Raw genomic sequence first — 26116 nt, 5'->3', positions numbered from 1 at the left:
TTAATTAATGATGAAAGAAGAAATGTGGTCCATATTTTTATACAAAGATTAATGTTCTCATTCTTTCATTGTGAGTCTATTTGTAAATTGAGATTGAGTTGAACAAAATTTCAAATAAATTTTTGAATTAAACAATATTATTTTATATATATATATAGATACTAGATAGATATTTTCCATCATTATAGTCTAATTTGTTAAACATATGATAATTTTATCTTATCTTGTATGTACGAATAGCATATAATATATAAATAGTGATTATAATGATTACTACCGCACCAATTGATTTTTTTGAGTTTTAACCCATATTAGGGCAGAGAATAAAGCAATCCAATTCACACTCATGCAAACATAAAACAACAAAAATAATATGGAATTTTTTTTTGATAGAATGAAAAACACATTTTTCCTTTATTTTCTATTCCTACTATACACAATTATATATATATAAATGAGTTTATAATTTTTTGGACCATGTGTTTTGTCCCATTACTTGTTTGAACCCTGTGTTTTGATAAATTCATTTTTGGACTATGTATTTTGTAAAATGGTTCAAATAGATCCATAAACTTAATTTTGATGAAGAAAAAAAATTAAATATAATAATACAGTTGTTAGGTAAAATGATTTTTTTTTTAAATTGTTAGTGTGGTGAATTATTTGTAATTTTAACTCAGAAAACTTTGACCAAAATCAAGTTTAGAGGTTCTATTTGAACCATTTTACAAAATACAGAGTCCAAACAAGTAATTAGACAAAACATATGATCCAAAAAGGTATAAACCCTATATAAATATATATACTTTCATTTATAACTAAATAAAATTCTTTTATAGTCATTTAACATAATAATTTTATTTTGAATTTTTTTAGGATAAATAACTATTTGGTACTTTGTATTTTATCGAAATACAAATTTAGTACCTTATATTTTCAATAATTTTTATTTGATACTCTATAATTTGAAATCGTACATATTTAGTATCTTAGACTCAAGTTTTATTAGTATGATCAAACTAACATCAGGTATATGTAATTAAGTAATTAAATTTGAATTTGAAACTCATATAGTTTAGAGCAGTTTGGTCATATTGATTAAATTTTATCGATCAAATTTGAATTTATGGTACCAAATATATACGATTTCAAATTACAGGGTACTATATGAGTATTATTGAAAACATAGGGTACAAAACATGTACTTCGATAAAACACAAGTGACCAAATTCATTTACATTATTTTTTAAAAAAATAAAATAAAATAACTTTTTAGACACTTTTGACACCTTTCGACACCTTTCGACACTCTATTTGAAATTCCAAACATCTTATTTGAATTGGTTTTAAATGAATACTATGTTAAATATTTAGAATATTCTGTTAAATTTTAAAAAAACGGTCAAAACCAAGAAAAACCGTTAAATACACATTTTTTATATATAAAGATATATATGTGGACACTCTTAATGGTTATTAATTTTTTTTACCCATTGATAGTTACTTTAATATTAATCACTGGATTAAGATATAATGATCCATATTTATAGTTGTTAATTAATATGTCTCAAAATTAATTTTGACTTTTTCAAACATTTAGAATGACTACCTTATGACATAACAATCATATATTCATTTAATTAATCAAATAAAAAAATTATTATTTAAAATTCATTCCAAGATTCATTCTCCATTCATTCTTCATTATTTATTTAGCCACTCCATATAAAAAAAAAATCATTTTGAAATTTATAGGAATAATTATTATGATCATTATATTTCCAACTAATATTTATTTCCTGATTAAACTAAATTTTAAAATTCATTGTCTTTATTTTATTTTTATTAATTTTTATCATCTTTATAACTTGCCTATTTAGTATCATTGTTTTAATACATTAAAATTTTGAAATTCATCAATACCAAACAAAAGAATAGAATTAATCGGTTTTATATTTTAATTTTATATATTTTCATCACCCTAGCTATATTGTGAGCACAACTCCTAGGAGCAACCAACAAAATTATTTATAATATGATTAGACTCATATTAAAAGAAATTGCAACTCATCATTTTTTGTTTCAAATTCTAATGCAATTGAATTGATGTGTAAAGGGACTTGATTATTATTCAAACAATATATTAAATCAGAAAACGTGGACAAAAAAAAAATTGTCATAATTATAAAAATTTTATTACAAATTTCATTTATATTTTGTAATTGAGATTCTCAATTGTTATTAATATATACTTTAAATTTTAAAATCATGTCAATTTCTAAATATATGAGTTGAAATCATCATTGCTTAAGGCAAAAAAAAAAAAAAAACTGAATTTAATGCAAAGAAAAAATAATATTAGCCAAAAAAAAAATCATTACTTGATACATCAACATAATTATTGGTAACCATATATAGATAATAACCAACAAAAAATCTTCTATAAATATTTAGCTTAGGGGAATGGATATCCTCATGATATTTTCTTAAATTATTTTATTTTATTAAAGCATAATATTTCATATCAATGTAATAATGACTTAACTTTTGACCTTATTACGTGTATATACATAAAATCACATATACGTTATATACAATTGTTATAATAATAACAATATATTATTATTATATATATAACTAATAAATAAATAGTGTACTAGTTACCAGTCATATGAGCACATGGGATATGTATTATAAAATAATATAATAATAATATTTAGTATTTATATATTTTTACACCTTGAATTTTTTCTAATTATTTGTTTGGACTATGTGATTTAATAAATTTATTTTGGATTCTATATTTTGTAAAATAATTCAAATAGACTCTTAAACTCAATTTCGATTAATAAAAAATTGAATATAACAATACAGTTATTAACCAGAATGATTTTATTTTTGTTCTAAATTGTTAGTTTGGTAAATTATTTGTGATTTCAGTTGAAAAAACTTTGATGAAAATCGAGTTTAGAGTTCTATTTGAACTATTATACAAAATATAGGATCCAAAAAATGATTAGTCAAAACACAAAGTCCAAACAAATAATGAAATAAAACACAAGATCTAAAAAATTATAAACCCTAATCTTCATTCTAGAAAAAGAAAAACTAAACTAAACGGAGTTTGTGGAGATAAATAAGTAGTTTGTGATTTATTTGAATGCATATAATATTAGTGTAGAGACAGATTAATTTTCTTAGGAGGAAGAAAAATTAGGAAAAGTTTGGTTGGGAGGTATTGGATTTTCTTCTTTGTATGGACAAATTCTTACTTTAAATTTGATATACTTTTTTTTATTATTTAAATAATTAATAACTGATCAATTTAATTATAGAAATTATGAATTAAACAAATTAGTTCGATTCTTCACGTGACAAAATCCGGATCTTAAGTTGAAATAGTGTGTATAGTATACATAGAAATTCATTCAAAAAAGAAATAAATTAATAAAAGCAAAATGTTGGGAATTAGTCAACTTATACATTATTTCATACTTACATTTAATATATTTTTATAAATATCTCAGAAGAAGTGTAGATATTATATATACATATATAGTAATACTACTTTTTTCGAGAACACACAAAAAATGAGAGAAGAGAATAAGTCAATTAATTTACTTGATCATATATATATATTTAAATTGTGTTGAAAAAAGTAGTCGAGTAGATGAATAAATAATAATAATAATATAAAATTTTCAATTCTCAATTCTCAATTCTCTCTCAAAACATTAAAAAGAAAATGGCCTCAACTAATTGAAAGGGATATAGAGTGAGTCAATCTAGACTTTTTTTTGGGGACTTTTCATATTTGCAGAGAGAATTAAATCCACCTTGTTCTCTTTCCATGAATTAACTTATTATAAATAATAAAAATATTTTTTAAAAAAAACAATTTTCCATCATGGGTAATTATTAGTATTACTATATACTAGTTTAATAATTTTACAACAAAAAAATTTAAAAAAAATAGGTTGACATAGAGACACTTAATTATGAATTATTTGACTATCAAAGCTATCCAAACTTATCTTTTAATTTTGAAGTGATATTCACGTTAATAGGATCTTTGAAATTTTGAATAAATGAACTAATTGAATAATTTCTTCTCTTTCTACCATATTATGTATCATATGAGTTACATTTTTTAAATAAATAATTCTTTCTTAATAATGACTGACAAAGATTTGTCACGACTATGTTCAGCCAATTGAGACAAGAGCTAAAATTTTGTTTTTATGCTTTTTTTTTTTTTTTTTGACACATTTTCATACTCCTAGTGAATATAACCATATATATTTCTATAAATGATAATTGAAACTAGAAGAAAGCCTATCTAAAGGTGTAAATTTGGGTAGATACAACTCATATTTTAGAGCCTCCAAAAAAATAGAATTGGGTCTTATACAGATGGTGGCTTTGTTGTATTGGGTTCAAATTCAGGCAGCTCGTTTTTCTCGTTCGGACCCACTTTTAAGCTCATATTTAAGTTCATATTAGTATTGCCAACAAAAGATGAAATAGAGATTTAAACTCTTTCTCTTTACCAATTAATAGGCTAACTACTAAGCTAAATGCATTTCTTTATATAAGTTATTGTTTAAGTTATTTTATATATTTTTCAACAATAATTTACACACAATTATATTAAAGATAATTATAATTATTAGAATTTGAATACTGTTACTAATAAGTACTCGATTTTTTAACTCAAAAATCTTCAAATAAATTAATAATTTTATATTTTACAATTGTTGATCAGCGTTTTGATCAGCGACACTGAGTCAAATTAAACAACAATTAAAAATTTAAAGAGTTGAATTCAAGTAAACGACACACAAAAATTTATAGTGGTTCGATCCCAAGAAGTGGTAATAACCTACGTCCACTTACACTTTTATTAATTAAAAGGGTCTCAAACTCAAGATCAAGAAGAATAAGAATCAACTGAGTTTCCTAAGTCTAAGAGAAAATACAATTCGATAAGGATTTTGTATGTAAAGTGCGCATGAGAGAATAATTATTGTGAGTGATCTCTATTTATAGTCTCTTGGTGTGTCACGGGTCTTATGAGCATGAAATAGACCTTACACGCATAATGTGAGCTTGTTACAACTGAATACATAATAAAAGAATATGAAAAATACATTCAAATATCAATTATATAAATATCCGCTAAAATCTGGGTCATTCTGGTTGATTGAAGCGTCCTTCGAGCAGCTCAATCTTCCGAGCAGGTATCGACCAAGCCTAATCTGCTCGACCAGCAACCTTTGTGTAATAGCTTCATTCTCTTTTTTGGTTCCAAGGTGGATAGCTCCCTCCATGCTGATCGAGTATAACTGACCAGTTCAGTCAAACTTAATACGTTTTGTTGCCACGTGTCCCTTTCCTACGTTACATCACCATGTCAAACTTTGGGTTAAACAACAATTATTTTAATTATTGGATTATATATACTCAAAGTTATATCAAATTTTTATTGGCATTTTAATTTATATATAAAATAAAAAAATATTTATTATTAATGCCAAATTATCTAGCTTAATTCACGATTTTTAACGTGTTGTGTTTTTGGGCTAGTTGATTCGTGATTACGCGGCATGCCTTCGAGCTTGTTGTGTCGTCTCGTGCACAAGTCCAAATTTTAGGGGTCGTGCGTGCCAATCTGCAACATTGTGTTGTACCTAGCACAAACTTATATTTTTTTATGTCGTGCCAAAAAGTCCAACCCATATTTACAGCTTCTATCCAATAAAGTGACTAATAATATACATTTTACTATACTTTTATAATTTTTTCACTAAATGTGTTTTCAATAATTTTTTTAGTATAGATATTCATGATTTTTTTTCCTTGTTTAGCGATTCAGATTTTAAGATAATAGGATTAGTTAGAAATGAAGACTCATGTCTTTTATCAATCCAAAAAAAAAAAAGAGAGACTCAAGTCTTTTATTAGTTTCACAAGCTTTATTGCTTTTTTTCACAAATTTTTTAATATTTGAGTGAAATTTGTGTGAAAATTTTTTGTAGAGTCTGTAATATAATATTAAAAAAAATTAGAATTTTGTTCTATAAAAATAGCTAAAAACTTATGAACCTTTATATAGGTCCTACGTGACGAACCTTGATCCAATCCAACTCATCAAAAAATGTGGTCAAAATTGATTGTATTAGTGCAACAACAGTTGTAGATTTGTCATCTTATGAGCATAGCCGAAACTTTATCGTTCCATATTACTTTTGGACTTTTAGAGTCTGGACCCCCTTATATGAGCTGTCTGAGATTGAAAATATTAAGAAGAAAATTTCAATATGAACCCTTTTTAACTCAAAACTGAAAACTAGTAAATATAGTGTGATTGAAGGACTTTAGACTCCTTACATTTGAACACAAAAATGAATAATAATATAAAAATAAACTGCCGACATAGGACATAGATAGTCTTACTACTAGACAATACTTTCTTTAGTTATCTTAGTTGTGTAAAATAAGTGAGTTTTATTCTCTTTTATAACAATATACATTCCACCATGGAAATTTCATTGAATGTTAAAATATAGAAAAAAAGATTTCATTGGATCTTAAATAGAATATTAACTTTGAAAAATTAGTCAAAAAAAAAATATTTTGAGCAGAAGAAATGACCGAAGATCGATATAAACATATCAAATCGTTAATGGTATAAATAGACTGCTAAAAAAATATTATGGACTTTCCGATTAAAATTTTAATCACATTTAGACAATTAATATTTCTTGTAAGGTAAAAAAAAAAAAACTCTATTTCTCTACAATATAACTAACACTAAAATGAAAGCAAACAAAACACATTGATGATAAAGATCATAACTTTAAACAAAGTATAGGTAACACAACAATTGCTCAAAGTTCAAACACTAATATGTGGAGAAAGATCAAAATTAGTCAAAATAAAAATATCATTCTCTGAAAAGAGACGACCTATATAAACAAATCAAGTCGTTAATGAGATCAAAAACTCTTAAAAACAAATATTACAAACTTTCCAACTAAAAACCTAATCACATTTAGACAATTAGACATTCCATTTCACTACAATATAATTAGCACTAGAAACGTAAAAAGAAATCAAAACACATTGATAGTGATCATAACTTTAAACGAAGTACAACAGCTAACACAACAATATTTTTTAGTTAAGTGATAGTGAGTAGATAATTCAATTTAGAATGTAAAAACCCAAGTGGAATGTGTGCTTTAATCTCCATAAATATGGTTCAAGTCTATGAAGTTGGTCGGCCAAGTTCCACTACCATCTAACATTTTATTTTATTTTTCCTAATAAAGGTTATCTTTTGTCTTGTACGAAGACAAGTCTTAAAAAAAAGCCCACGAGTAACACATTTCTTCCAGAATTAGTATGACCTTATCTTCGATTCATGTTCTTCCAAGTTAGAGCCCCAATTGCTAACATTTCACAGTTGAAATTTCCCAGCAGTTCACTACATAATTCAAATTACACTTTGCTTCATATTTGTCAACGAAAAAGACTGCCTAAAAATAACTTAAAAATACAACCAGTATGTAATTTAAGGAAGTTACCAAGATTAATAATAATAATAATAATAAAGTAAAAGAATATGAAAATAAATATTGGTGTTATTTCATTTTTGTATATAATAAGTCCTTCCTAGTACTTACGTTAAACAATCTATATAGAAAAAACTAAATAATCTTTCATACAAGAAAGCATGATTTTCATCATCATCGTCGTCTTCTTCTTCTTCTTCTTCTTCAACTTCTTCTTCTTCTCTTTATGATATCATGTTACCTGAGAGATATGCTTAATTTATGCTTCATCAAAACGCCACACTATCAGAACCCCAATAACATATTTACAAGAGAAAACATATTTTATATATAAACCATAATCATTCTTAGATACAGATATATATATATATATATATGACACTGGTATTAAGAATTTATTCTCTTGGGAGTGGCTATAAACCTGCAAGAGCACGACAAACAAGATCCATTAGTTAGCAGTTATGCGTCAAAGTAGTAATCTAATTCTAAAGTTTTCATAACAGAATAATAACTATGTAGTCTTTGCTTTTGAAGAACGCTAAAATTGACCATTCACAACCAGACCCTTCTCTAGGGATAGCAAAAAACAAATCAGCAAAGACAGGTCCTGCCCTTAATGGGGGTCGTCAGGGCGGCACTGGGGAGGAAACTTCAAATCCGATACAGGAATGGATGACGATCACCGCCTGATTAGTTTTTTATTGTCTATTCGTTATTACAGAATAGATATTTTAGTTCGGATGAAATGTCAATTTTTTTTTCTTCCTTCGCTGGCCTGGGATGGTTCCCCACAACGAACCCCGGCCCTCGCCTCGCCACCTCCAATTTGAAAAATGGGGCTGCACCTTACACTCCTGACATCCTTATTTTGTTTCTACTATTCAAATAAAGTAACTCTAGTGGTGCTCTCGGGGAATTAAAATGTTAAATATATTACACACCCACATTAGACTAAATAGTGATAAAGTGGAATCAAGTGTTTTGAAGTCTTACTTGATCAAAGTCAGCAACTGCACCAAAACAAAGACTAAATTGAGGATGAACTCATTCTGGAGTCTGATCTCTGCGTAAAACCATTCCTGCCCTGGATTGGAGGTGACGATGCCAAAGGAGAATTATGAAACTCATCCCTTTTACGCTCTGATATGTCCTTTTCGGAAGCCAAGTACTCGAGAGCCACAACAATGTCGCTAATGTGAGGACGATATGTTGGCTGTTCTTGAAGACACATTGCTGTAATAGCAATTGCATGATGCAAACAACGAACAGGGTAGTGCCCTTGTAGGATTGGATCGACAAGTAGAGCAAACTTCCTCCGGTCCTTCAAATATGGACGAGACTGTATTTTTTTTCCCATTAAAAAAAAATAATTAGTACCGGATTCTAAAGTATCTTCGGTAGAAAAATGGTTATAACTGATACAGAGAGAATAGTTAACCAACCCAAGAAACAAGGTTTTGTTCTCCTTGTCTCTTTGTGATGTCTATTGCCTTTCGTCCAGTAATGAGCTCCAACAAGACTACACCAAAGCTATAAATATCTGATTTCAGAGTCAATTTGCCACTCATGGCATACTCCGGTGCACAGTATCCGTATGTGCCCATAACTCTGGTGGAAACATGAGTATTGTCACCAACAGGGCCGAGTTTGGCAAGTCCAAAGTCCGAGAGCTTTGGGTTAAAGTCATTATCTAGCAAGATATTTGCTGATTTCAAGTCACGGTAGATAACCGGTGGGTTAGCTTTGCAATGGAGATATTCAATACCACGTGCTGCACCAACAGCAATTTTAATTCGAGTTTTCCAACTCAGTGGCTTCTTTTCAGGATCGAGATCTGACCAAATAAAGTAAACGAAGTTAAATAAAACCTCCACAGAACAGAACTAACTTAACATTACAGTGACTCCATAAGCAATGTTCACATACATATGCCACTCTATTATAAAATTTGGGTCAATCACAAAATTGGGTCTGACTCTAACATGTAGAATAATTGAAACAAACCAATACATCCCAGCTCATCAAAGTTATTAAGACTGAATTTAGTCAACGCATCCTCAGATAAGCATACGAAAACCGAGGGATCACACCTTAAAAAAAAGGTTGCAAGCGTAAATTTCCCAAACTTTTTTTAATACACAAATCTTCCCTAGATGTGGTTAGTTTACACCCCACTTACTTTTCAAGGAAATTTAATCTACAAAGAAATCTAATCGGGTGAAAAGTTGGGAACATTCACCAAAAAGATGGTCTTCCAAGCTACCCATCGGCATGTACTCGTAGACCAATAGCCTTTGATCTCCATCAGTGCAGTAGCCAATTAAAGTAACGAGATTAGAATGGTGTAGCAAGCTTAACATAAGAACCTCAACAATAAATTCCTGAAACCCCTGGAGGCCGTCATGATTAAGTTGCTTGATGGCAACAACCTGCTCATTATAAAACATAAATTAGTAAATAATACAACATCGCACATACTTAGAATTCAACTTGTATAATTGTATAACTTTTATCATGTAATTAAATAATGTAATTTAAAGAGGAGGTTGAAAAAAATAATCCAACAACGTAGTTAGTTAATCCACATATTATGGTAAGAAAAAAAAAATTACTTTATATCAAATTTGTTTTCTCATAATTTTTTGGTGGAAAATGATCAACACATCCATGCTTTTAAGTTTTTTCTCTTATATTCCTTAATCCAATCATATTCAATCTAATTCTATTTACCAAATATAACAATAATGCATTGAGTTACTTCCATTGAAACAACCTTTTTTGGAATAATAAACATGAGAAATCTTACTAGTACACACCACACCACACCACACACGCACACACAGTTTAGTTAATATAATCACTTCACAAACTACAATGCACTTTTCTAAAGCGAATCGAATCTTTGAAACACACTCTACAGAAACCAAAGATTAAAAGGTACAAACAATCCAATACAAATGTTGGGAAAAGCCCAGATATTATTCTTATATTACAAGTATATACCTGGTTTGATTCCAAGCGGCCTTTGAAAACTCTACCAAAACCTCCTTCACCGATCAAATTCACATCTTTAAAGCCCCTAGTGGCCGAAGCAAGTTCCCGGAACGTGAAGCTACGCGCCGCACATTTATTCGGGCTGCCAACACCCTTTCGCCCTGAAAAGAGACACAAAATTCAAACAATAATAACAATGGCGGTCGTACCAAGATCAACCCATAAGCAAAAATATATATATAGTTTTGAAATTTGTAAGGTTTTGCTCGAAACTCGTACCAAAACCATCAGAATTTGATTTTCCTCTTCCACTACCTGCAACTCAACGCATCATTTCAACACAGAAAGCATTCACATTGAGAAAATTATCCATAAAACAGCCAAAAGGGTGAGATTCAAAAGTTAGCAAGGAACAAACCTGAAGATCGAGTACCAGTATCAATCTCAACCCTGCTGGAATCGTTTCGGCGACGAGTAAAGCAAGAAAAGCAACTCATCTTCCAAAATTCATAGAGAATGAACCTTAAATCCCCAATTCCAAATAAGCAGAAGAAGAAGAAGAACCAAAAGCCCTAGCCAACCCCAAACAAACCAAACCAAACCACTTCCCTTCCCAGTAGTCTCAAAGCTCCCAGTTCCAAAGACTAAATAAATCAACAAATTAACCAATAAATATTCATCTTTTTTATAAAAAAAATAAATAATAATTTGAAATTAAAAATATATAACGCGTACAGAAAGAAAATGTGTTATTACGCTGAATTTAGAAAAAAATGGCAATTTTGAGAGAAACTGATTCAACGCCACAGGTAGCGGTGGATTGATATTATAGCTTAGCTAGCTGGTTTTTTTTTTCTTTTTTTTTTTTCTTTTTGTTTATGTAATAAAAGAAAAAGAAATAAATTAAGTTATTTTTTTTAATAAAATAAATAAATAATTTAGAGTTTTTATTACTGTGGGCTCTCTCTCTCTCTCTCTCTCTCTCTCTCTCTCTATACATCTGCATTTAAATGTTCCGGTGGGAAGTTGGTGGCGTAATTACTAAAATACCCTTGGTCCCGAGTTGGTTTTACGAAGATTTGACACTGATTCGAATCAGATTCACACTTTTCTTCTTTCTTCGATCCGCATTGGATTCGGAATGTACACGTCAGCAACGACCGTAGGATGAGATGAGACTAACTGCTTTTTCGACCAACTTTTCTTTTTTTTTTTTTTAAATAAATAAATATATATTTTAGCCAAATTAATTGTATAATTGACAATAAATTTTTTTTTTTGAGGAAGTTGATCTATGATCAAAGACGTTCGGAGTTTAAGTTCCCATTAATTTTAAGATTTTAATGGAAATTTTAACTGTATTGTTATTTTTATGGTTTATATTATTTTATTTCCTTAAATTTATATAATGCAATCAATATACTTTATGAAAATCAATATACTTAGTTGAATATTGACTTCAAAATAATTTTTTTTCCATGGTTGAGGAAAAAAAAATATTATTACTCTCTAAAATTAAATATTTTTAAGACAAAATATGTGGAAGATCTTGTTTTAAACTAGTATTTTTCCGATAAATTTGCATGATTAAATTAATATGGTTACTTAATTAACTGTAGTCGAATTTTGTACTAATTTATTTCATTGATTTGCGAATCAGATTGATTATTCAATCAAAGTAAATTTGATCAAATTTTAAAAATTAAATAAGTATACAAATATTTAATTGATTTTGTTCAAAAAAAAAATATTTTTTATGGTCTTATTTAATAATAAATCAGTGTGAAATGAATTAGTTTGGAAAAAATTGTGTATAATAAATATATGGCAGGCTTTTTTAGATGATTTGAAAGCATTAAATGACTGATCTCTAAGTGGATTATTAACTATTTTAGCATATTTCAAGACAAAATATGTTATTATTGTCTCACTCATATTCCTAAATTTGTTTAATAACATGTTTTTGCTTTTAAGTGCTAACATAACTCATTAAATATTGTGTTTTGTACACTTTGTTAAATGTTTGATTGAAAATATTAATTTTCATTGTTATATTTGCTATTAGTATTTTTTTTTTTTAAAAGTTTGGTATTAGTCACATCATTACTAAGTGACAAAACTCTTTCATCTTTATGTGTGATTATGAAATTATATCACTAATAATTTTATTTTAGAGTAATGGTGAATATATAAATTTTTTAATATCACCTTATAAAATATATTTTTTTTCTTTTTATAATTTTAGAGTAAATTTGACATAATGAGCATTAGGGGTGCATAGCGTAGGGGTGAGCATGGGTCGGTTTGGGCGGTTTTTTCATAACATAAAATTCAGAATTCGGTTTTCAGTCCGGATTGGTGCAATCCAAAAACCGATCGACCAAACCAGTTAAAAGAAAAAACCGACCGTTTTGGACTGCGTTTTGGACTAACCAAACCGAATTTCTTATTTTTTTAATTTTTAATTTTGAAAGTTTTAGTTAAAAAACTAAATTTTTTTTATTTTTGGAATTCATTTTTGAACATTTTTAAAACATAAATATATATAACATAATTTCATATTTTTTTATTTTTATTTAATAATTTTAATAATTAATAATTATATAATATTATATTGTTCGGTCGGTTTCGGTTCCGCCGGTCGGTCCGGACAAAATTTTCAAACCGACCGAACAGTAGCGGTTTGCGCCGTTGGCGGTTTTTTCAATGTTCGATTTAATCAGTTTCAGTTTCTTTGGTGTTCGGAAGGTCGGTGTATACGGTTTTTTCGGTTTTTCGGATTTATGCTTAGCCCTAGCACAACGGGCAGATTTGGCAGGTTTTGGGCGGTTTTAGAAAAATACAACTCATAACTGCCCAATAATTGTGCGGTTTGGGCATATTTATATGATTTTATAAGTGGGTTGGGTTGATTTAAAATTCAAAATTATCAACTTATGATATATAAAAAAACAGAAAATTGTAGAATATAAAATTCAAATTTATATCATATTTACACATCAATGTCATCATAAATAATAACTTGATAAAATATTATCGTATCTCAAACTTGAATCTTAAACTTTACCAAAAAAAAATATAATAATTATATAAATTATAAATTGTATTAAACTCATCAGTCCACACATTAATAATTTCAACAATTTGAGTTTTGTTATGAATTTTTTTTTACTAATATTAAACCATCCATACAAGTAACACTATTTCTTTATTCATCTATTTTTCTTAAATAAGTTTTTATGTACGGTTGTTAAGTTAGCGTCATTAATCTCATAGCAACAAAAAATTTCATTCATAAATATATATATATATGTATAAATATAAAGAATAACATGATTTACATTCCAAAATCCAATATCTCCATCAAACATATTAAATATATAATTTTTAATGAATTTTATAATTTTTAATGAACCTTTTTATATAGGTCGTATTTTCATATTTAAATTATTACTATAAATGTATATACAAAAAAGAATAAAGTAGTCGGTGCAAGTTGGACCCTCCTTATATTATTGCAACCCACCTTTAACCCATCTTGTGGCAGGTTAATTTCAACCCAACCCAATTTCGATAGTTTTTTAATGGTCGAGTTCAAAGCGAGTGAATTTTGATGAGTTTGGCGGGTAATAATACAGCTTAGTGGTTTTTTTGTGCACCTTAACGAGCATGTTGGAAAAATTACTTTATAAATCATTTAAAAATAATATTATTTTTTAAAATGATATTTAAATAATGATTATTTTATACGATGACATTAAATAAGTATTGTGAGAGTAATTGGTGGCATCAATAAACAATAATAAAGCAAATTCTGCTTTAATTTCTTATAAAGAACACATATCCCCACATTCAATAAATAAACCCGTGACCATCCATAACCAATCATTTTATTTTTTTAAAAGTATTTTTAATTGGTCAACCTTTTTGTTTGCTAAAAATTAAGAAATTGAATATATATATTACTTTTCTTCTTCAGCAGTAGTGTCATTTATTAGACGTTAAAATTCAAGTGTCGACTTTAAACGAAAGGTGGCTGTTGAAAATAACCGTTCAGATCACCTAAATTGTGGTCCAATCGTTGGGCCAGTGAGCTCCAAATGGGGCCCATGGTGGGCCCAAAAAAGTGGATAAATATGAACAGAACGAGGACTGGGCCTAATCTGGCCCACATAGCTTGATCAATACTCCTCTAAAACAATATCACGTCACTGCCCCAATTTTGGGATGCAAGACATACTAAATGAATACCAACAAAAGCGGTGGACTCTTTCTTTCCCTATCTCTAATATTTATCTATTCTATTTATTGCACAAAATGTACTTTAAAATTTAATGTATTTTTATTGTTTCATAAAGAAAAATTTACTTGTTTGTACTATTTTCGAAACAGAATCAGTTATATTGTGCTTTTGATTTATTTGTTTTCGTCACTAAATATTCAAAATATCATAAACTAAGCATATATTTGGCATCATATACTTAAAAGAATAAAATTCAATCGTATTTCATAAACAAAAATAAAAAGTCCTTTGAATTTTAACTAAATATCAAATCTCACTCTTTATTTTAAAATATAAATATAAAATAATGTGTAAATGTTAGAATATGTAATATGAGTTTAAAAGTAGAATGTGGTGCATGGTAAGAAATGTGAGATTTTATCTCAAAATCAATTGGTGATGAATAGAGTAACTCTTTTAGCTCACTATCCCCAAATCACAAGTAGCTCTTTTGGCTCTCTTTTTTGACTGGTTTTGGATTTGGATCGGATACTTACTTGTTAGAGTTTTCTTTGGCTCTTATGTATTGTTGAATGTACCCACGCACTTTCCATGTGGGATATTTTTCTCTAACACCCCCTCGCGATGGTGGTTATTTTTGCTCACAAATCTTGGACGGCTCAATCACAAGTGGCTCTTTGATTTTTTTTAGCTCACTATCTCTGAATCACAAGTGACTCTTTTGGCTCTCTTTTTGGGCCGGTTTTGGATTTGGATCGGATACTTACTCATTAGAGTTCTTTTTTACTCTTGATACCATGTTAGAATATGGAATATGAGTTTAGAAGTAAAATGAGGTGCATGGTAAGGTTCCATCCCAAAATCAATTGGTGATTATGTATTATTGAATGTACCCACACACTTTCCATGTTGGATATTTTTCTCCAACAGTAAATATAGAGTTAATTTTTGTAAAATATGTTTTATTATTGGAATATTTCAAAATAGAAAATTAAAGATAAAAAAAAATTGAAAGTGTTATACATTTAAAAATGATTAAATTTTCATTAACTATTTACTTGGTAAAATTCAATGGTTATCTTAATAAAAGTTACTTACAACATAGAGATAAATATTATAAATGTTGTGGAGTCCATGGGGTCTTAGTATTGGTTGTCCAGCTATGTATACACATGGACCACTGTTCATAATGCATCATGATCATGAGCTTTGCTCCAATAAGAGTTTTTTTTTTTTTTTTTTCATTATCAGTGGTCCAAATTCCACATCACCTACTCAATATAATCATACATAATACATTTATATAATTATAATAAATAAAACAAAATAAAGAGAGTTGCATCACATTACAATCCAAGTTTCCAAGCACAATCAATAACAGTTCATGAAGAAAACAAACCATGTAAGTGGTAATGGGCTGTCCTTAGACACCTACTACTTTGAAAAAGAATGTTTTGGCTAGGGTCTTTCAATGAGAAATATTACATAACACAATAGTTTCTTTCTTTTTTTTTAACTCAAAATTCATTAGTATTGGTGGGCTTTGAAAATTATTTTCAATGAGTATTTGAGAATGTGACATATTATGTTAAAATATCAAATAAGTTGTGTCAAATAAGCACTATTTGTCCTTGATTTGCAAACTCATTTTACTACAATACCAATTAGCCTAACCACCTAAAACTTTAGGCTATGTTTGATAAGAAAGAGATGAGCGAATTATCAAGTAATCAAAATGATAATTTTTTTAAAATATAGAGGCCGTTCAGTAACTATTATTTTATCAAATTGATTTTCTTTTACTTTCAAAATTTTTTAAAACACTTTTTTTCTTTCTCTTTCTCCATTACGCTACCATGGCCTCAACGTTAACAAGAGATTTTTCTCGCTATTGAAGACAGTGAGATTGAAGAGAAGAATGATAAGAAAGTTTCAGCTCCAGTTGAGACATTAGGGCAAAAATCTTTCCACTTGGAGAGTTAATTTGAAAACCCAATGATATTTTTCCTAGGTTCTTCAACACTTTCTTTTTTTACGTCATGCAATACTTACTTAATTTTTCTAGATCATATTTATTTGTATATATAGAATTTAATCTCCATTGAAATAAAACACATGAGTTTAGTCTTTTTTTACATCACTCTCTATTTTTTTTCTTTATATTTTATATTTAAGTATTCTTATTAGTTTTATAATAATAGAAATATTAACAAATTGAAATTCCCATAAACATAGTTAAATGGCAAAACAAGAAGAAGTGTAATTTACACAATCTCAAAATAGGCCTGACAATGATAGAGGCCCAAGATCAATGACCAATCAATCGAATTGGGCCAGATCCAGTTATCAGCCCAAGGCCATAGCCCAACGACCAATTCTATTGGGCTTGACTTGATCCAAAATTCAATCTAAAAGGTTCAGGCTTTTGCTGCACCTTATAATATACATATATATATATATAAATATTTATGAAATGATATGATTCTTGGCGTTCATAGATTGGCAATTTAAGCAGAATTGTAGTGTTTTGCACGTAATAGAAATAGAATGAGTCCAAATTAAATACCAAACCAAGCCAAGAAAGCAAACTGTTACAGGTCACTTTCTAGGTGTAAGGAATAATACATACCATTTTTATACAATAATAATTGAAAGCAATATATATATATATATTATGTTCATATATATATTATCTTTTTGACCAACTTTATCATAATTAATTTTATACAAAATAACGAGTCAAGGGGCTATCTATATATATATTCATGCATTATGTGGAAAAACAAAATCTTTCACGTCACGGTTTGAAATCCCCTAATCCAAACAAACTAATTTATATATATATATATAAATATGGGAATTTCTCTATAATATAAATATACATATATATACTATATAAATTTCAGTTTGGTATTGGCGTCCAAAAATATACACATGTATGATGAATTGGCAAATGGTGTATTACTTCAATATATCATTGTATATATATTTTTGTCCCTTTACAATTTATTTTGCTAGTACTAGTTCTATATTTCACATATATATATATATATATATATAGAGAGAGAGAGAGAGAGAAGAATAATCTCTGCAAAAATGTTGAAGAAAAAGAAAAAGAGAATATATTTAGAGTTGGCTGAGTGAGTTTACTTTAGGAGCAATTAAAGGATATATATATATATATATATATATTTATATGAATATGCTGAAGTAGTCACTTATTTGAATATAAAGTTATGTTAAAGGAATGAATAAACTTTGTGTACAAAAGAATTAATAAGTAAGGACAACATTTTTGTGCGTTTTAGCTGGAAAAAAGTTCTCTAATCTCTACTCTTACTCTTCTATACACATATACATATATATATATAAATATTTATATAATAATATGGGCTTTACTTTAAGCTTTACCGGTAGGATTCTTCAGTGTTCTCGACCTGTGAATAATTTTTGGCGCAATTTTTTTTAATGACCATGTATATTATAGCTATTTAGAGTATCTGCAAATTTTTCAGAAAATTCCAAATAGTTTACAGTAATGAAAATTAAGTTCAAACATGTTATTTTTCACGCGCGCAACATGTTTGAACCTAGTTTTCAGTACTGTAAACTATTCGTAATTTTGTGAAAATCTGTAAGACGCTCTAAATAACCACAATATACACAATCATAAAAAAAATCGCGTCGAAAGCAGTTCAAAGGTCGAGAACACTAAAAGCCCCACTGATAGGGCTTAAAGTGTTTGAAATTTTTTTGGGTATTTTTAGTATTTTCGGTATAATGGTGCATAATATTAATACATGAGAACTCTATCAAATTTTTAGGAAATTCCAGAAGATTTATATGTTGAAATTTGAATTTAAGTAACATATTGCAAGCGCGCGTATAAATATTGAAAGAAGCACGCGTGCAAACAGTACACAAGCTCATGATCTTAAATTATTCAAAATATATGAGTTATATCTCTTCTATATAATAAGTGTGCAGATAACGGAAATTCTTGGTTTTAACAGTTTTTATTTTTTTAATGTTAACTTTAACATAATATTCTTATACTTAACTGTAGTTTGTAAACACTTAAACTTAAATGAAATAAAATAAATAATTAGAAAAATTAAAATTAGATATTTTTGAGATATTTTATAATAATAACTATTTAAAAATAATAAATAATTAAACAAATTAAAATATGATATTTTTCAGATATTTTACAATGATAATTATTTTAAAATAATAAAATTATACTTTTTTTAACTTAAATAAAATTTAATTAAACTTAAACTTATTTAATAGAATAATATCATATTAAACATATAATATAATCTGCTGCCAATTAGCAACAAATTACTTTTTAAAAAAACTAACAAAAAACTTAAATTTAAATTCACTTATAATATTTAATATTACATTAAACATATAATATATAATCTCTTGTTGTCACTCCCAAATTCAAAAATTAGAACAAACATTAACTTAAACAAAAATAAATAAATTATTTAATTAAAATAAAATATTTATTTAAAATTTATATAACATTAATATAAATTTAATAAAAATAATTAATAAATTCTATAAATAAAACTAATTAAACTTGTCTTGCAAATTAATTGTGTCTAGTGTTCATATATGTGTGAATAACATAAAATTATTTTATTTACTATTGTTAAAAATATTAATAGATAAAGTTAAATAATTGAAAGAGATGAATTGATAATCAACGCGTATGAAAGCTGGCCAATTTAACGAATTTAACCAACAAAAAAAAAACATATATATATATATATATATTCAGAATGAAACAATTAATTAAATACATGAACGTGAACCTCTTTTTTTTATTATTATTATTATTCCTTTCTTTTTTACAAACCAAAAATAGAAATGTCTAGAAAAAAATTCAAGCTGTGAAAAAGTGGAATATATCTGTATAATCTTTCTGTCAAATTAACTGTACATCAGCTGGGGTTGACCATGGTTGTTTTTCTCATTACCATATACCTTTTATTTTCTATGAAAATTAAACCATTCTTTTTTTCAAATCTGTAAATTAAATATTATCATAATATATACTATATATTTTAAATAAATATATAATTAAATTATTGCTCATAATTTTCCGACGAATCTAATTATTAATCAGACTCTGTTCTAAACCGACCCAACAGAATTTAACAGCACAATTTGTATTGATTAAATAAATAATATCAACAAAATGTAAGTAGTAATTATACAATATAATAAAAATACTAGTAATTACTCGATCTTTTTGTTACTCATTTAAATAGATAATAAAAAAACTTTATTAACCTATATGATTAATTACGAGTGTGACTTCATGGGTGTGTTTGAAAATTATTATGTAATTATTAAACTGTGTAATTATACTTTATTTTAAAATAAAATATAAATTTCTTTTTTAAAAAAATTTGTGATGTATAAATTTTTATTATCATTTTGACAAAATTGGAAAGAATTACACAATAAAATAATATTATATTTAAAATTAAAAAGAGTAATAATTATCTCCGATTACCTCCAAATACACTTAATTTTTTCAAATCTTAAAAAGAAATCTCAAAGAACCATATATAATAATAATTAAAAAAAATAAACGGATCAGATTAAGCCACGTCTTTTGATCAGAGCCCTAGTTCGACCATATAAATATAGAAAAAGATTACTCTCGTGAAGCGTCACCTTCTTCGACCTCCATTGTTATGACCTCCACCACCTCCATGGGCGGGAAGAGCTTCATCATCCCAACAACCAATAAGTTTCTACTGAGCTTAACCGCTCTCTTTCTCGTCGCCTTCTTCTCTCTCCATCTCTCTCGCCACCTCGATATTCCACGTATTCCCACCTCAAACCTCACCGCCGCCACCACCCTCCAATACAACAGCGCCGTCACCGATGATGATGACTCTCGACCCATCCTCCGTTACGTCTCATCATCGCTTCACCACCACCACCACTCCGTTCTTCTACCTGATTGGGAGGTTTTGCTCATCGTCCCAGCCAATAACAAAAGCTTTGATTTTTTCGCAGATTATGTTTGTCTATTTCAGAACAACGCCATCTCGCCGGTCACCATTGCCGGAGCATTGTCGAGCGATAGATTCGCTTTCAAGTGCACTATGCCTAATAGCGTTCGACGTCTCCGCCCTTTCCTTCAGCCTGTTATGACACAGTCATCGGAGAAGGAGCTTCCGCCGCCGCCTGGCCCGATGCCGGTGCTTGATAGGTGGACTTTTCTCGTTTACGAATCGGTTTCAACAGAAAACGACGTCGTTTTATTCGCTAAGGGACTTAACAATCGACAATGGATCAACCGTTCTCCGAGCGAGTTCAATTGCGTGTTCTATCATGACTCCGTCAATATCAACTCCGTTAAAACCTCCGTTACGAGCTCCGCCCAAGAAGTTTTCAGATGCCCTCACCCGAACATAACGGTGCCGTTTATCTCTAACGACTCCGACAGCGGAGGACAGCACAAAATCAAAGTCTCTATTGAAATAATCAGCGAGAATAATTTGGTGGTTCCGTCTGTAGCTTATTACGTGCCACGTCAGATTCCACAGTCAAAGTCAAAGTCTCAACTTTGCGCGTCCACCATGGTCTTCAACGCAGGTAAGTTTTTGAAAGAGTGGGTTATGTACCATTCGAAAGTCGGAGTGGACAAGTTTATATTATACGACAACGACAGTAACGACGATATTAAAAACGTCGTTGAAGAGTTAAACGACGAAGGATTCGACGTAACGACAGTATTCTGGATTTGGCCCAAATCTCAAGAAGCTGGGTTCTCCCACAGCGTGGTCCACAGTAAGGATTCGTGCACTTGGATGATGTACGTCGATGTGGACGAGTTCGTTTACTCCCCATCATGGACTAATTCCCCAACCCCATCAAAATCAATGCTAAAGTCTTTACTCCCTCTCCCACCGTTTGATCATCCTAATCACATTGGTCAAATCTCGATCAGATGCAACGAATTCGGTCCTTCTAGTCAACGGTCCCACCCAATAGAGGGTGTGACTCAGGGGTACACGTGTCGAAGAATTGTGGAGCAGAGACACAAGTCTATTCTGCTACTGGATGCAGTGGATTCATCGTTGCTCAATGTGATTCACCATTTTCGGATTAAAGACCAGTACAAGACGGTGACGGTGAACATGGACAAAGCGGTGGTGAACCACTACAAGTACCAGGCTTGGAGTGAGTTTCGGAACAAGTTTCGAAGAAGGGTTTCGACATACGTCGTTGATTGGAAGGAGAAGGCTAATATTGGGTCCAATGATCGAACACCTGGGTTGGGGTTCGAGGACATCGAGCCGAATGGTTGGGACCAGAAGTTCTGTGAGGTTAGAGATGAGAGGTTGAAGATGATTGTTCGGAGATGGTTTGGATCTCCAACGTCGGATGGTTATTATAAATTAGCTTGGCAGACATGAAACTATATGATTATGATTTTTACGTAGGAAAGTTTTTATTATTTAAATTGAATTGGGATTAGGATTAAAAAAATTTGGAAAGTTTGAAATGGGATTTGCTTAATTTTAGATTTTGATTGCTTGTATAGGGTTAGTTGGTATATTCTATGATGGGGAGTTAGAATAACTAGAAATATTTATAATATATTCTTTCTTTTGTGTAGAGATAAAGTAATTTTCAATTGGCATTATTCAATTATTATTTTTTTGTTAATGTCCTAAACTTCATAAATGTTAATATTTAATTTGTCACACCACATGATGAGTTGAGTTCTCAATATATTTCTCTTTGTTATGAGTTTGAGATGATATTATTATTAAATAATGTGTGAATGTCACTTTACTTAAGTTTTGATTTTGTTATATCTACAGTGAAACCAATCAAATACATACATTAATTCAATTAAATAGCATAATGTTATTAGTGCAATACAATATAAGGACTAACACAATTTGAATTTATAATTAATATAGAGTATGACTAACTAATTATTGGTAGTCATTTCATGTGGTGTTGGGTACCTTAAGATGCCAAATAACAATACTTTAAAATAAATAATAAAAAAGATTAAGAAAATTGTCGACTCTCATTCCTCTCCATCTCAAAAAACATTCCATACATGTACACAAATGTCAAGGAAAATTGAGTTAAAGCTGTTAGTAATGTTAATTCAACATTTATCACTTTGTCTCGAAATAACTTCAATTGAAACCAATAACCAAATGATTTTATAGAGTAGTAAAATACATACATGATTAAGGCCCCGTTTGGAATGGCTTTTTGAAAAGCCCAAAACATTTTTTAAAAAAACTATTGACTAAAAAATGTTTGGTAAAATAAAAAAAATAGCTTTTTTAGGAATTTAGGTTATAATTATAGCTTTTTATCAAAGTTGGCCCACACCAACTTTGAGATTTTGAAGCTGAAATTGTGGTTTAATGATATTTTTTTTGGACTAAAATACCCTCGTTTAAATTAGAATTATTAGGTCTTCTTTTTCACTCGTTAAATCTTCTTCACCTTGCCTCACCATTTCTTTTTCCTTCTTCCTCACGGACTACACTTCTCTGTCAAAAACTCCAGCACAATCAAGTCAAGGTATTTCTCTAACTTTTTTTTTTAATGCTATATTAAACACAGATTTATTAAAGGGCATTTTATATATATATATATATTTGTACAGTGGTTTGATTATTGTTTTTGTGATACTGGGTTATTCGATCTTCTTCATACCAGTATATTTGTGTGTATATATATATATGGGTTGGACTTGTTTAATGGTTTATTTTGATGCATTTCTTTTTTTGTTTCTAATGGATATATAGAGTGCATTTGGTTTTTTTTGTTTCTAATGGATATATAGAGTACGATGCAGAGGAGAGAGATTTTTTTTGTTTCTAATGGATATATAGAGTAGGACGCAGAGGAGAGAGAGAGAGAGAGAGAATTAAAGTCGTATATAGAGTTATATTCAACACTGAGAGAATTAAAGTCATATGTAGAGTTGAATATTCAACACTGACTGAAAAAGGAGCCTTTGCGATTGACCAAGAAAAATACAGAGTGATGGGTGCCAATAGAGTACAACACAGAAAGAGAGTACACAACCTTTTTTTTTTAAATCTTTTTTCTAAATAAACTTTAATAATAAAGAATAAGAATTACCATGAAAGAATAGATATGCTTTTTTAATACAAAAACTAGATTAGATTTCTATCTTTTTGTTTTGAGTGAAATAAACAATATAAAGGAGATATATTTTGTCTAACAATATCTATAATTAAAATAATTTCATTTATGGTTGTCTGCTCTCTCAGCCGAGAAGTGGACATATATGGATACATCATTTTACTTTTGTATTTTTTTTATACTTATCATTTCACTTTTATTAGATGGAAAATGAAAATAATATTTGCACCAAGAGTGACGTACCAAGAAGTAAAACAATATGGAATTCAGAGAGTTTGAATTTTTTCTTAGATTTCTGTATCAAAGAGGTTGATAATGGGCATCATCCTACTACTTATTTAGATAAAGTTGGATATGCAAACTTGATTACAAATATGAAGAAAGCAACTGGAAGAGATTACACTAGACCACAATTGAAAAATAAGTGGGATGGATTAAAAAATGAATGGAAGCAACTCAAGGGAAAAGAAACTGGCTTAGGATGGAATATAAAAAAGAATACAATTGATGCAACTGAAGATTGGTGGAATAGTAAATTACAGGTACATTATAATCTTGTTAAATATTTATATGAAACTAAAAGACTTTTTTTTTTCATAAATGTTACATTTAATTAACAAAATTTTTTTGTAGAGTCATCCAGATGCTGCAAAGTTTCGCATTCGGGGAATTGAACCAGAGGTAGAGGAAAAATTAGATAGGATTTTCATGAACACTGTTGCTACAGGAGAGTATGCTTGGACACCTTCATCTGGAATAATTCCATCTGAGTCTGAAAAACCTTTTAACAATATTGAAACCTTACATGAACAACTTGAGAGTAGTGACAATGATCTGGAGATGCCTAATGCTAATAGATTTCTTAGAGAGAAAAATAACAAGAGATTAGCCGAGCCACTTGAGAAACAAAATAAAGCAATGAACACATGGAAAAGGAAAAATGAAGAAGACAGGGCCTTTAATGATATTTGAACAAATTGGTCGCCTTGCTGATGCTGTGGAGACAAGGAGTAGAAATATTGAAACAACTAGAAAGGAGAATAGTATTACCGAAGTTATGAAAATTTTAAATTCTTTGCCTGGAATTGTGAAAGGGAGCAGCTTGTATTTATTTGCAACTCGCTTGTTTATCATGAAAGAGAAGAGAGAGATGTTTGCTTCATTGGAAGAACCTGAGTTTATGCTTACTTGGCTCAAGAATGAGCATACTCTGGGATAATTATAATACTATGACTTATAGTAGTAGTAGTAGTATTTATTTTCTAAACTTTGTGTTATGACGTTAATATATGTTTATTATGTTATTTCTTTACAGACTTTTTTTTAAATTGCTCTCAAGACTTGGTGTTGTCACTATTTAACATAAATATGCTTTATTATGTTTTTCACTTGCATTTGTTATGAAGACTTTATGGCTATTTGGCATGTATTTTATATACTCTTTAATAAAATAAAAAATAATTATAAATATGTTAATATGTATAAATTTATTCAAACAAAATTAGTTAAATACATATGATACCTATTTTGGTCATTCTGTATTTAACAGCTATCTAATAATCTAGTTTACCAAACACTTATATACAACTTTTCCAACTCACAGTATTTCTAAAGTTATAATTTATCAAACACTCAGCAGCTTTTTCTCACAGCACAGCTGCAGCTGCTTTTTCCCACAGCACAGCTGTACCAAACTGGCCCTAAATATATTAATGGAGTGATTAAGCTAAATTCTTAATATATAAAATTATTAGTCCTTTTTATGAAGGATAAATGGATCACACCGAAATAAATAAGATACTTTCATTGTGTGTTGGCCTTGTTATCGACTACTTAGTACATATTAATTAGTTTAGATACCACTTGAGTACTGTCAATGTTCATTGTGTGACATGTGAAGATTTAATACTCTACAATAATTGCAAAATCATATTTTTTATTTTAGTAGTTAGTATATGAAGAAACACTAACTTAAAAAGCTCATTATTTGAAGATCTCATTCCAATATGGGGATGTAGCTCAGATGGTAGAGCGCTCGCTTAGCATGCGAGAGGTGCGGGGATCGATACCCCGCATCTCCATTTTTTCATGAACTCTTTTTTTTTCTCATCAAGTGAATTGG

At 29.1% G+C, this 26116-nt stretch overlaps 3 protein-coding genes and 1 non-coding gene across 4 annotated transcripts; 3 read left to right on the top strand and 1 right to left on the bottom strand.

The window, feature by feature from the left end:
- Positions 1 to 7628: 7628 nt before the first annotated feature.
- On the bottom strand, positions 7629 to 11458 carry LOC133807039 (probable serine/threonine-protein kinase PBL21). The gene is made up of 8 exons (XM_062245168.1): positions 11328 to 11458; positions 10990 to 11215; positions 10851 to 10886; positions 10581 to 10732; positions 9817 to 10006; positions 9020 to 9411; positions 8571 to 8916; positions 7629 to 7998 (listed from the first exon to the last, which is right to left on the bottom strand). Exons 2-7 carry the CDS (start codon positions 11066 to 11068, stop codon positions 8605 to 8607), a joined length of 1161 nt encoding a protein of 386 aa, XP_062101152.1. The 5' UTR covers positions 11069 to 11215; positions 11328 to 11458; the 3' UTR covers positions 7629 to 7998; positions 8571 to 8604.
- An 8919-nt stretch (positions 11459 to 20377) lies between these two features.
- LOC133804531 (glycosyltransferase family 92 protein RCOM_0530710-like) lies at positions 20378 to 22599 on the top strand. The gene has a single exon (XM_062242686.1). The coding sequence runs from the start codon at positions 20532 to 20534 to the stop codon at positions 22263 to 22265; it is 1734 nt and encodes a 577-aa protein (XP_062098670.1). The 5' UTR covers positions 20378 to 20531; the 3' UTR covers positions 22266 to 22599.
- A 1598-nt stretch (positions 22600 to 24197) lies between these two features.
- On the top strand, positions 24198 to 24966 carry LOC133806506 (L10-interacting MYB domain-containing protein-like). The gene is made up of 2 exons (XM_062244598.1): positions 24198 to 24536; positions 24628 to 24966. Exons 1-2 carry the CDS (start codon positions 24198 to 24200, stop codon positions 24964 to 24966), a joined length of 678 nt encoding a protein of 225 aa, XP_062100582.1.
- Positions 24967 to 26002: 1036 nt separating this feature from the next.
- Positions 26003 to 26075, top strand: TRNAA-AGC (transfer RNA alanine (anticodon AGC)). The gene has a single exon. It is a non-coding gene; the product is annotated as a tRNA-Ala (tRNA).
- Positions 26076 to 26116: the final 41 nt, after the last annotated feature.

This window comes from Humulus lupulus, chromosome X, assembly GCF_963169125.1.
Source record: "Humulus lupulus chromosome X, drHumLupu1.1, whole genome shotgun sequence".
NCBI classification, from domain to species: Eukaryota; Viridiplantae; Streptophyta; class Magnoliopsida; order Rosales; family Cannabaceae; genus Humulus; species Humulus lupulus.
The sequence above is the reverse complement of the archived record's forward strand: the minus strand, read 5'-3'. Positions and strand labels throughout refer to the sequence as shown.